Source organism: Marmota flaviventris, chromosome 10, assembly GCF_047511675.1.
Source record: "Marmota flaviventris isolate mMarFla1 chromosome 10, mMarFla1.hap1, whole genome shotgun sequence".
In the NCBI taxonomy this organism is placed as follows: domain Eukaryota; kingdom Metazoa; phylum Chordata; class Mammalia; order Rodentia; family Sciuridae; genus Marmota; species Marmota flaviventris.
The window spans coordinates 118,271,645-118,283,782 of NC_092507.1; the positions used below are offsets into that span (position 1 = coordinate 118,271,645).

Below are 12,138 nucleotides of genomic sequence, written 5' to 3' on the forward strand. Positions count from 1 at the left end.
TGAATGTTTGCTGGGTTGGTGAGAGGATTTGCAAGCTGGGAATCTTTGGCAGGGGACAATGAAAGGTCGAGGCGCTTCTACAATAGCCATATCTTCCAAAGCCTTAGCTCTACATGATGCTCGACCTCTCCAAGGAAACTTTCACAAACACCTAATTTTGTCCATGTCACTGGGGGAAGGGGGTTGGAATCATTGTAATCAGTAATATGAAGGAGGCTCGGTTCAAATGGGGAGGGGTTAAGAGGCACAAGGATGGATTAATGACCCCTGCTGGACACAGCAGAGTCACTCTCCCAGCTGGGAGTCCACCTCCCCAGATCCAGCTCAGCTTCAGCCGCCTCACTGGCTTCGTTGTCTCTTCTCCGGCAGCTTTGCCAATAAAGTTTTTCTCAAGGGCTGGGAGAAGCCGGAAAGAGGCCATGCTGCCCAGAGTGAGTTCTGGTAACTTCCCGGGAGGGAAAACGATTTCCGCGAGATTTGGGAGCAGCAGGCCACTGGCCCGCAGCAATAGAGCTGCTATCGCGAGATTTGGCGGGCGGAGGAGGAGCTGTCCCGGGCAGCCGCCTCACAGCGATGGCGGCCGAGCAGGGCCGGCGGCGGTGGCGGCTGCGGCTAAGGCCGGAGACGGCAGTGGTGGAGGCACTGGTGGGTGGCGGGGGCCTGTGACCGGGAGCCGCCCCCGGACCCGGGCACCATGAGCCAAGGCCCCCCTACAGGGGAAAGCAGCGAGCCCGAAGCAAAGGTCCTCCACACTAAGCGGCTTTACCGGTGAGAGGGGCCGGGGCGTGAGTGCAGCTGCCGGGGGAAGTGGGGGACGACGAGGGGCGGGGCCTCCCGCGCAGGCGGGGCCCGGTGCGGGCTCCGACGCGGGCGGGGGAGGAGAGTGCAATTTTGGACGGAGTCGGGGGCGGGGTCTCCTAACCCTGGGATGAAGGCGGTGGAGGAATTGGGTGGGTGGGAGTCTTGGAGGAAAGCACGTGGAGTAAGCCTTTCCGCAGTGAGCTTGGGGTGGGCAAGGAGCTCTGCAGAGTTGGGATGGCAATAAGGTGGGAATGGGGGACAGGAGGGGTTGGCTGGGTGAGGGTGGGGGTCACAGATGGAGAAAAACCCGGAAGGGGAACGGTGCTTAGAGCCCTGTAGGATTTACAGGTCAGAGACCTAGGCAGAAATCCGCAGAACCAGGTTCAGGTCCTGGCTTTGCTTTTGCTACATGACCTTGAGCCTCAGTTTCCTCTTCCTTAAAAGGAGAGATTTGGATTGGATGCACTCTGAAGTCCCATAAATCTCTAATTTGGGGGAGTCTGAATGAGAAGAAAGACTGAAAGAATAGCTGTGTTGGTTTGGAAGGGTCATGAAGGACTTTGGGTGCAGCTTGTTCGTAGGACATGGAAGCCCATTTAAGGACTCATGAGTACAGTCCTTTACTAGGCAACTTCCCTTCCTGGTTTCTGATTTCCACAGTGCCTTCCCTACTACTCCTCAACTCACACATTCAGCCCTTCAGGCCTCTGCTGGGAACCGGGCAGTATGAGGTCTTCCCAATTTGGCTGGAAGAATTTTGTTTAGGTCAACTGGAACATGGGCCCTGGAATTGGATCATAATAGGAAGAAGCATAGAAACCAAACTGGGTTTTTTTGCTTTGTAGTAGGAAGTAGGGTTTGGGATTTTCATTTGGCCCCGTCTCTGTTGAACAGAAATGTTTGCCTGAAAAGACTACCCTCAGAGCCCTGGGTCCCATCTTGGCAGTGAAAGAGTCAAGAGGATGTGTTGTCTTTTCCTCCCTGAGTAGGCATCCTGGTCTGCTCTGTCCTTGTAAGCCAGAAAGCAGAGGGGAGTATAGGCCATTCCAAAAATAGAAGAGTGATCCAATCCAGCAGCCCCTGGGCACCCACTGTGGGCTGTCCCAAGCAGTCCCCAAGCTGGTGAGGAGTTGGCTAGGGGTGGCACGTGGGCCTCATCATGCTGCTGAGTGTCACTGCTGCCTGTCAGACAGAGCGTAGGCAGTGTCTGCAAATTCCTTACTTCTCTCCAGCTTTGCGGGATGGCTCCAGCCATTCTAATTTTTCTCCCATCTAGTTCTTTCTCAAACCCTGACCTTCGCAGCACTGACTTAAACTAGTGTATTTGCTTGTGTGGCTTACATGTGTGCACATGGGTATCTGTGCCTCTAATTGTGCACTGTTGGCTTTGAGTAGGGTAAACATTTCAGGAAGCCAGTCTCTGTTTTTATATTTATTTGTTATAACAGTGGTGATTGGTGGAAGGAACTGGGAGGGAGGTCCAATTTCTCTTCCTAAATTATTTGTGTGGTTAAACTATGGACCTATCACTGGGTTTCAGTAAATTTGGGAAACTCCCACACCTAGCTGTTTACAGATAGGAAATTCTGAAGTATTTTATTATGAGTGACAGAAGAAAAAGAAGCAGAAGTGTTGCTGGAAGGGACATAAGCACCAATTAATTTATTAGGCTAGTTAATGAGTTATTTATTTTAAAAACATATTTTCTTTTTAACACCATGCAAGGCTTGGGATTATAATAGTGAAGGAGACAACAGTAGCTGGGCGTGTGGTGCATACCTGTAATCCCTGTGACTCTGGAAATAGACGCAGGAGGATTCTAAGTTCAAGACTAACCTCAGCAACTTAGAGAGATCCTGTCTCAAAATAAAAAAGGATTGGGGATGTAGTTTAGTGGTAAAGTGCCCTGGGTTCAATCTCCAGTAACCCTCCCCCCCAAAAAAAACCAAGATTATAGTTTAGTAAAAGACCTTATGATCTGATGGGGAATGGGGAAAAAGTGCTGAGTCCTCTTAAATTTATACATTTGTGATAAGAATTTTCCAGAGTAGTGATTATTTTTTCTAAATTTTTTTAATTGAACAGGAACACATCATCTTTGTTTTACTAATTTATTTACTTTATGTGGTGCTGAGGATCGAACCTGGTGCCTTATGTGTGCAAGGCAAGTGCTGTACCACCGAGCCACAACCCCAGGCCCCAGAGTAGTGATTATTAACCTTTTTTAGATTAGGATGTAAGGAGAGTTCTGGAGGCTATCTATAAAAATGCACTTGGGCTAGATTTGTAGCTGTCTAGCTACAAGCCCCGGGTTCAGTCATCAGCACCAAAAAGAAAAATGCATGCACTCCTGTTAGATCTGTCTGTGGCACTAATGTTAAAAACCCTGCGTTGCTGGGTATAGTGGCCTGCACCTGTTGCCTAGTTACTCAGGAGACTGGGGCAGGAGGGTCTTTTGAGCTGAGGCATTCAAGGCTACCCTGGGCAATATAGTGAGCACTACCTCTTAAAAAAAAAAAAAAAAATCCCTGCCCTGGGGACTAAGCTGGTGTCAGTAAATCACTGCTGCTGTCCCTGGCATTGAGGGCCAGGCTGGCTAGAAGGGCCTGACTCTCATCTCTTGATAGCCCAGAAGGTGTTTGGAGAAATGCTGAGCTCTCAAGATTGCCTATAAGAAGGTCTCATTGCTGTCCCACCCACTCAGCTGGGTGCTGGCAGTCACTTGGCCCTGTACAGAGCAGCTTTTATTGGTTGGTGTACCACCTAAGCCACCTGCTTGCCCTGAGCTGGGAACACATTTCAGTTTGTTCTGGGAATCATCACCCTTTGTTTTTTGGTTGCTCTGTTTTTCTGGTCCACAGCTGTGTCTGATTCACCTGTTCTCACAGCTGCTATCTGCTGTCCTCTGGGTTTTACCCTTCCAGAGTTGACACCTACCTCTGGGACTTCTTGGCCATTCATTGTAGTTTCTGTGGCTTTCTTTTCTGTAATGACAGAGTTAGTGTCTTGACTCTTCCCCTCATCCTTATACAACAAGAAGATTAGAAGCTAACTCTATGTTTGCTATGTACCGGGCACTGTCATAAGTGTTTTGTATGTTAGCTAATTTAATCCTTATAAGGTCAGTGATCATATTCTCATTTTATAGTGGGGTGAACTGAGACATAAGGAATTTGGATATTTTGCTCAGGCCCAGAAAACTTGTAAGAAATGGAGTCAGGATTTGAACCCAGGCCGTCTGGTTTTCAAGCTTACACTCAACCACTATGCAAAATAGTCTTTCAGTAGAATCCAGGAAACCTTATGATTAAGCAGCTCAGGAGTCCCCTTTACCTTCCCATACCCTGCAATTCCAAAGCAGACTTTTACATCAGAGGTTTTATGTCAGGGATAATAAACCCTTGAATAATAATAAAGATCCATTCATCCTACTATTCTTTATTGAGTGCTTACCATGTAACAAAACTACAGATAAATTATTGCCATTTAATCCTTACAACAGTCCTCCGAGTAGCTGCTATCATTATGTCTATTTTGATATTGTAACCTTTAAACGTTTAGATACTTTGCCCAAAGACATGGCCAGGGTTCAAACTCGGCAAGCTTTTCTGCCTGGCATCACAGCCTGCGTTCTTTCCATCCAGAGAGTCGATCTTCCCACGTCACAGTTTCTGTACCTTGACACTGTTGACATTTTGGACAGGAAAATTCTCTATTGTGGCGGGCTATCCTGTCAGCACCCACTAAATGCTAGTAGCACACACATCCCCGCACCCCTTGTGACAACTTAGAATGCCTTCATCATGGACGGTTTCCAGATGCCCCTTGGTTGGGGGCGCTGCTGTATCAGATGGAGGAAGTGTTCATCTTGTTTTGTGTGGACCTTAGCTGCAGTCATGTTAGTTTTCCCTCCCCTCTAGAGTCAGCATCTGAGGGGAACCATGCATGCATGTGACTTGGGCTCTTTGCCTCCATTTCCCTACAGGGCTGTGGTGGAGGCTGTGCATCGACTTGACCTCATCCTTTGCAACAAAACTGCTTATCAAGAAGTGTTCAAACCAGAGAACATTAGCCTGAGGAACAAGTAAGTTGGAGACCACCAATCCCGAACGCTTCCCTGTCTCCACTGGAATGGCAGTTGAGCTAGGAGTGGTGGTGCATGTCTGTAATCCCAGTGACTTGGGAGGCTGAGCCAGGAGGATTGCATGTTCCAGACCAGCCTGACCAGTTTAGTGAGACCCTGTCTCAAAAACGAAGAAGGGATGAGATGTAGTTTGATGGTAGGGTGCCTACCTCTGAGTTAAATTCCAAATTAACTCCTGCCCCACAAAAGAAAAAAAAAAAAGCATTTGAAGGAGTTGGCCATGGAGGCAAAGAGAGAAAGAGGGGCAAGAAGGCAGAGAAAAGCTGGGTGTGGAGGCACTTGCCTGTAATCCCAGTGGCTCAGGAGGCTGGGACAGGAGGATCACAAGTTCAAAGCCAGCCTCAGCAACTTAGTGAGGGCCTAAACATCTTAATGAGACCCTGTCTCTAAATAAAATACAAAATAGGACTGGGGATGTGGCTCAGTGGTCAAGTGCCCCAAGTTCAGTCCCTGATAACCTCCTCTTCTCTCCCCCCCCAAAAAAAAAGAAGGCCCAGAAAGAGGTAAGAGGTGCAGGGGGGAAATGAAGACTGTTGAAATCCTTGTTGCTTCCTGTGTCTGTTTTTCGGGGCTCCTGCACTACTTTCTTGACAGCTGCTGTTCTGGATCACATTGACTCTGATTGTCTCTTGTCAAGCATGTAGATTTGTCGGTGAGGGTATATGGCACATGGCTCCCTGCCCTCAGTTCTGTGTCCCTCACCAAGGGATGGGCCATCTCCTTCATGTACCCTTACCACTCCCAGGCTGCGTGAGCTTTGCGTCAAGCTTATGTTCCTGCATCCAGTGGACTATGGAAGGAAGGCTGAGGAGCTGCTGTGGAGAAAGGTGTACTATGAAGTTATCCAGCTTATCAAGACTAACAAAAAGGTAAGGGGGGGCCCTAGAACTTGGGAAGAAACTCAACAGAGGAGGGGAGCTAAGGAAGAAACACCTGGGAACCTGGGCCCAGAGCATGGTTGGAGGCAGGGAAGCCACGGGGAAGATGGCAGAAAGGAGGGAGGGAGTCGAGACATAACTGAAGTTCAAGAAGGAAGGGAGCCTGTCCCAGATGGGGTGACCAGAGAAGTAGATCTGAAGACATAGGGGCTACTCATGAGTGAGAAGAGAGTGGGGTGGATGAGGTTCCAGAGTCAAGGAGATAAGTTTGTGGCTGGTGCAGTGGTACATGCCTATAACCTCCTAACAACTCAGAAGACTGAGGTAGGAGGATGGCAAGTTGGAGAGTAACTTCAGTACTGTAAGAAGAACCGATCTCAAAAAATAAAAATAAATAAATAAAGGTATTTATCGTGTCCAACTACAAAAACAAAAAAATTTTTTTTAAATAAATCGGGGCTGGGGTTGTAGCTCAGTGGTAGAGCACTTACCTAGCATGTGTGAGGCCTTGGGTTTGATCCTCAGTACCACATAAAGAAAAATAAAATAGTTATTAAAAAATAAATAAATTAGTAAATAAATAAACATAAAAATAAAAAAAATTTAAAAGGGGGGCTGAGGTTATGGCTCAGTGGCAGAGCGCTTGCCTAGCATGTGTGAGGCACTGGGTTCGATGCTCGGCACCACATAAAAATAAGGTATTGTGTCTGTCTACAACTAAAAAATTTAAAAAAATAAAAAAAGGGGCTGGGATGTAGCTCAGTGATAAGAGCGCCCCTGGGTTCAATTAAAAAGAAAAATTGATTTCCTCAGTGGGATAAGCAGGTTGGGGGAGTGGAGGAATGGGGGAGTGGAGGAATGGTACTCTGAGCTTATTGTTTAGCCAGCCCCTTCCCTTTCCCAATCTCTAGCACATCCACAGCCGGAGCACCTTGGAATGTGCCTACAGGACACACCTGGTGGCTGGTATTGGCTTCTACCAGCATCTCCTTCTCTATATCCAGTCCCACTACCAGCTTGAACTACAGTGCTGCATTGACTGGACCCACGTCACCGACCCTCTTATAGGTCAGTGCAGCCGGAAAGGTGGACTTGAGGGGAAGGTTCCTGGGCCTCACTTTTTGCCGCCTTGTCCCTCGGAGTTTGTATAGCTTGTGACCCAGCCAGGCTTCATGAAGCCTGGGTTTAACCAGTCTTACGAGGTAGGGTAAAGATGTTAAGGAAGGGGAGAGCTTGGAATTGTGGGCCAGTATGAGGAGGAACCAGAAACATTTAGAATGGGTCTGGAAGAGGATAGTAATAATATTTCTTTTCTTCTCCCAGGTAAATCTTGCCAGCACTGTTTCTTTGACTTTAGAGATTGTTTCCCAAAGCTTGGGGAAAGCAGTGAAGTCTTTAGAAATGTTGGGCAGATTGTGGGCCGTCTTTCAGGACAGTGCAGATCCCTTTTCTGCAGTTGAGGTGCTGGCAGCTGCAGTTGCTTTACCTTTTCTAGTTGGCAGTTTTCTTTTCAGTTCAGCTACCCTGTAGAGCTCCTTCCTTTGATTGTCCTTATTGTGTCCCCTTTCCTCCCCTGAACCACGTCCCCACCCCACCTTGCCACCACATAATAGCATTCTCTGGTCAGAAGTAGAGCATCTGTGTTTTGTGCATTTAAAAACATTTTTGGACAGTGGGGGTATAGCTCAGTGCTGCAGTGCTGTGTAGCTGCCCGAGCCCTGGGTTCTGTTCTCAGGGCTGTAAAATAACAAAGTTATTCCAAGATGAAGTCCATAGGTTTTACCAGATAGCCGCATGGACTTTTGGGTTCATATCTTCAAAAATTTTTTCAAAGAGTTAGTTTCCCCAAACCATTTTAGTTTTCTTCTTCATTGATGTTTTCTTCATTCAGCCAACTAAGAGATTTCTACAGAAAACATTTGGAAGGGCTTTTCAGAATAGGAGCTCCAAAGCCCTTAGAGCGGCTGTCAGTTGGGATGGCTTCAGAGAGGATGGTCTCTGAAGCCAGACTGTGTTTTGAGTCCTGGCTGTGTCACTCCCCAGCTGTGTGACTGATTTCCTCCACTGTGAAACAGGAGTATTAACTGCTTCATGGAGTCGCATGGGGATTAAGTTAATGCTGTAGACACTTAAACCTGTACCTGGCATGTAGGGAAATTGCCACCCAAAGAGCCCAAGCTCTCTGAACCAAAATCACAAGGCTGCTTAGCTAAAGCGAGAGGGGACAGCCAGGCACTTTTCGCCGTGACCATCGCTAGTCCTCAGGCAGGGCAAGCGCACTTGTCTACTCTCTGGGAAGACACTCCGTGCTGCCTTTCCTCTCTGGGCTATCATCAGGCAGAAAGGAGCATTTGCTTGGGCCTCACTCACATGCCATTCTTCTGGGCAAGTTTCCCATCTCCACCCAGCCTTTTATCTTAATGTAGATAGCTCCATAAAAGGCACCCTTCCTGATTCTTGAGCCTCATCTCTTCCTCCTTTCTGGAAGGGGCATCCCCAGGGTACTGTCCTGAGTTCAGGACCTAGTCTTCCTCTTTCAGTTCCTTCCTGTCCTGTGGGTGAATCCTGCCTGTGAACCTCTGTATCTATCTGCATCTTAGATGAATGTCTTCTCTGCCCAGAAGACATGGTTCCAAGGCCGGTCCTCGAGTTTCCTCCTTTATCCACTTTAGAAGAATGTTTCTGCTTAAGTGGGGACAGAGGTATGGACTCAGAAATCAACCTTTCTGTCTTTCAGGATGCAAGAAGCCAGTGTCAGCCTCAGTGAAGGAGATGGATTGGGCACAGATGGCATGCCACCGATGTCTGGTATACCTGGGAGACTTGTGTAAGAACCTTTTATTTATTTCCTCTCTTTGGGGCCATGGGAAAGGCCCAGGCTGCTTCAGTTTTCGTACCACCTTTTACATGAGTAAAGAGCAGAAGAAATGGTTTGGCCTCTGATAACTTCTCCCCTCCAGTCTGTTGATAGTGATCCCTCCTGGGAGTCAGAGAGGACCAATGAATATGGGACACAAGGAAGGGCCTTTGAGCTCTGAGAATGTCAAGGTGCTCAGTAGTGGGTTAAGAAGATTTTTAACTTGTTATCTTTCTCCCTTGATGCTCTTGTTCATCTTCGTTGGCTTCTAGACTAGTAGGAATTTAATTAAGCAGGACCTCAGGGAGCATTCTCTGCCTGACACATATTTCTGAGAATGGAAAAGCGCTCTCTTGTTTTAAGGGCTGTGGGTCTCTAGACTTCATAGACAGGTATGCCTCATTAGGCTGCTGGTGTGTAGCTGTTGAGCACAGTATCTTTTATTGATGAAGGTTCCTTCTGTCCCTTCCTGCAACCCACTCCTGAGGTCATGGGCATTGTGTGCAGAGAGTCAACTCTTTCTTATTAGGCAGACCAGTGTGTCATTAGCAATGTCTTACCTGTAGAATCTGGCAGTTGCATTCTAGGACCAAATATGAGAGGTCTTTGCAAACAAATGCAGCGGCTCCCTTTCATTGGGAAGAGAAAATCAAGAAGATCCTGTTTAGCTGGGTGCAGTGGTGTATGCCTGTAATTCAGCAACTCAGAGGCTGAGGCAGGAGGATCTCAAGTTCAAGGCCAGTATGGGCCTTAGCAAGACCCTGTCTTAAAATAAAAAGGGTTGGCTGGGCGTGGTGGTGCATACCTGAATCCCAGCAGCTCTGGAGGCTGAGACAGGAGGATTGCGAGTTCAAAGCCAGCTTCAGCAATGGCAAGGCGCTAAGCAGCTCAGTGAGACCCTGTCTCTAAATAAAATACAAAATAGTGCTGGGGATGTGGCTTAATGGTTGAGTGCCCCTGAGCTTAATCCCCGGTACCAAAATAAATAAATAAAAATAAGAAGGATAGGGTTGAAGGAAGACAGAATTGAGCCCCTTGCCCATGGTCATGCAGGTCAGGATTGTGTCCGAGACCCACAACCTGTTAAACAGCTTCGGTCCCTCTGTACCAGGTTCTCGTTATGGCTTTTCAGAATGGGCCTTTGATGGGGGGGGGGGAGAGTTTTTTCTGAATCATCTCTTTCCCCTTCTTTCTCTCTTTCCTACAGCACGCTATCAGAATGAACTAGCAGGTGTAGACACTGAGCTGCTAGCTGAGAGATTTTACTACCAAGCCCTGTCAGTAGCTCCCCAGATTGGTAAGTTGGGCCTCCAAACCACTATCATTTTTCAAAAGGAAGACAGTACCATTGAGATAGTGGGCATACTCATTTCTTCCAGGTTTTCGCCACCCTCAGCTCTCTCATACTTCACCTTGGATGTGTATTCTTCACCTTATAATACACGCTCAGAAGGTGGTAGAGAGAGAGGAGAAATGGAAATGTTAGCTAAGGAGGGAGGCAGGAAAGAAGAAGGGGACAATGACTTCCCTATTTATGAGGTCTCTGTAGAAAGAGGAAATCATACTTCCACTGTCCCCACAGGAGATGCAGTGGGAGAAAGGGTAGGATTCCGTTGTAGGTAGAGATGGGGATTTGCATGTGGGACATAGGAAGGAGCTCAGAGCTAAGACACTGAGCTAGGGGAGAGAACGGGGCTCCATGGAGTTCCATCAGCCCCAGAAGAGCCGCAAGTGGCTGGTGAAGAAGTACGCCTCGGTAGTGCAGGTGACCCCTGGCCAGCCAGGGGAAGCAGGTTGCTAGGAAGTGAGAAGAGACCAGTAGTCGTCCGGAGGAACAAAGTTAAGTTGCCAATCAACTGAGACACCAGAGTTGTTGCAGACCCACCTGTTTTCCCCATAAGCCCAGCATTGGTTGGGCCTGGCAGCGTTGGCTGAATACTGTGGCCTTCAACTGCATGAATTCTCTTTCTTTCCAGGAATGCCCTTCAACCAGCTGGGCACCCTTGCAGGCAGCAAGTACTATAATGTGGAAGCTATGTATTGCTACTTGCGCTGGTGAGTATTTGCCCGCTTTGCTTTCCTGTCTGCATCCCCCTGCTTTGTCTTCTTTCCTTCTTTCTGCAGCTCCTGGCTCAGAGGGATGGGGGGATGATAGATTAAGGGCAGGCCTAGTAGACCTAGTAGACACTAGGACAGCTGAAATAACTACACGATATCTTATGCAGAGTACAGGGTTGCTGTCTTCCTGAAGAAGGAAGTAAACTTGCTAGAGTTGATAAAATGTTACCCAAGTGGCCTCTGACAAGAACCTCAGGATTCTTGGTCTTCGGTATCTTAATGCAATGCTGTAACATGGAAGGACCAGCTTAGCAGCAGGATGGGTCAGTGCTTCCTTGGGTCTGAGCCTCAGCTTTTAAAATTAAGAAAAAAAGTTTCAGGGCACCCAAAATTGTTTAGTCTTGAGGTACTGAGTCCTCATAACTGAGTGCCCTGAGGCTGATAGGTAGCCCCGAATGCTGTTGGTTAAATTGGTTGTTACAGTATGGAATAAATTGCCTGGAAAACTCCCTGTTGTCACTTAATCAGGTCTAAAGCCAAATGGTTCTTAGGAGAGGTTATAAAGTGAGTTGGGCTTTAAACAAAGGGGATAGCATGGTTTTCTTAGCTTAAATGATCAAACATTCAAGTGTAATACAATAAATGACCTAATTCTGCCTTCTGATTCCATGTGCTGAAATCATTGGTTCACAAGGTCAAGGAAATCCGTTGCCTGTATCAGCCACGGGTTAGCTCTGGGGTGTGCCTCTCCAGCTCAGGGCAGCCTGGCACCCCCACTGTGCTATTGCAGCCGTTCCTTCCTCAGTGTGATTACCTGGTTTATGACGTTCCATGTGTCTTTCCTGTTTCTTGAGTGTTTTCAGAGAATGCCTCCCTTACTCGTTTTTGGCCCCCATCACACTCATAAGTTTGCTTTAGGGTAAGTCACTTCAAAATAGAGCCAAGCACGTCTGGGAGGTCCCACTGAGAGCCTACTCTCCTGGGCTAAAACAATTGTATTTCATGCTTTATGAGTTAAGGCATTTGGGCAGGGCTTAGTGGGCAACCCTTGAATTCTTTGAAATTCACCTGATCTAGAGGTCTGAGAAGTCTGGAAGATTGGCTCATCTGGACCCCATTCTCCATTTAGTCTCAGGGGCTCTCCATGTGGTCTCCTCAAGGTAGATAGACGTCTTACATAATGCCTTACGTTCCAATAGTGAACCATGTATGCCCTGAGAGACTTAGAAGTAGGGTCTGTCAGTTTTTCTTTTATTCTGATTCTATTTCTTTTCTTTCTTTCTTTTTTTTTTTAATGTAGATGGACACAATATCTTTATTTATTTTTATGGGGTGCCAAGGATCTAACCCAGTGCCTCATGCGTGCGAGGCATGTGCTCTACCACTGAGTTACAACCCCA

At 47.5% G+C, this 12,138-nt stretch overlaps 1 protein-coding gene across 1 annotated transcript in view; it reads left to right on the forward strand.

Moving 5' to 3' along the window:
* The first annotated feature begins 546 nt into the window (after positions 1-546).
* Smg5 (SMG5 nonsense mediated mRNA decay factor) overlaps positions 547-12,138 on the forward strand; it is a 29,058-nt gene continuing 17,466 nt past the window's right edge. Inside the window, exons 1-7 of the mRNA XM_027920970.2 lie at positions 547-768; positions 4,787-4,885; positions 5,691-5,814; positions 6,735-6,891; positions 8,561-8,650; positions 9,888-9,977; positions 10,657-10,735. Coding sequence (XP_027776771.2) covers positions 695-768; positions 4,787-4,885; positions 5,691-5,814; positions 6,735-6,891; positions 8,561-8,650; positions 9,888-9,977; positions 10,657-10,735 — 713 coding nt within the window. The 5' untranslated portion in view covers positions 547-694. The remainder of the gene's footprint in view (positions 769-4,786; positions 4,886-5,690; positions 5,815-6,734; positions 6,892-8,560; positions 8,651-9,887; positions 9,978-10,656; positions 10,736-12,138) is intronic.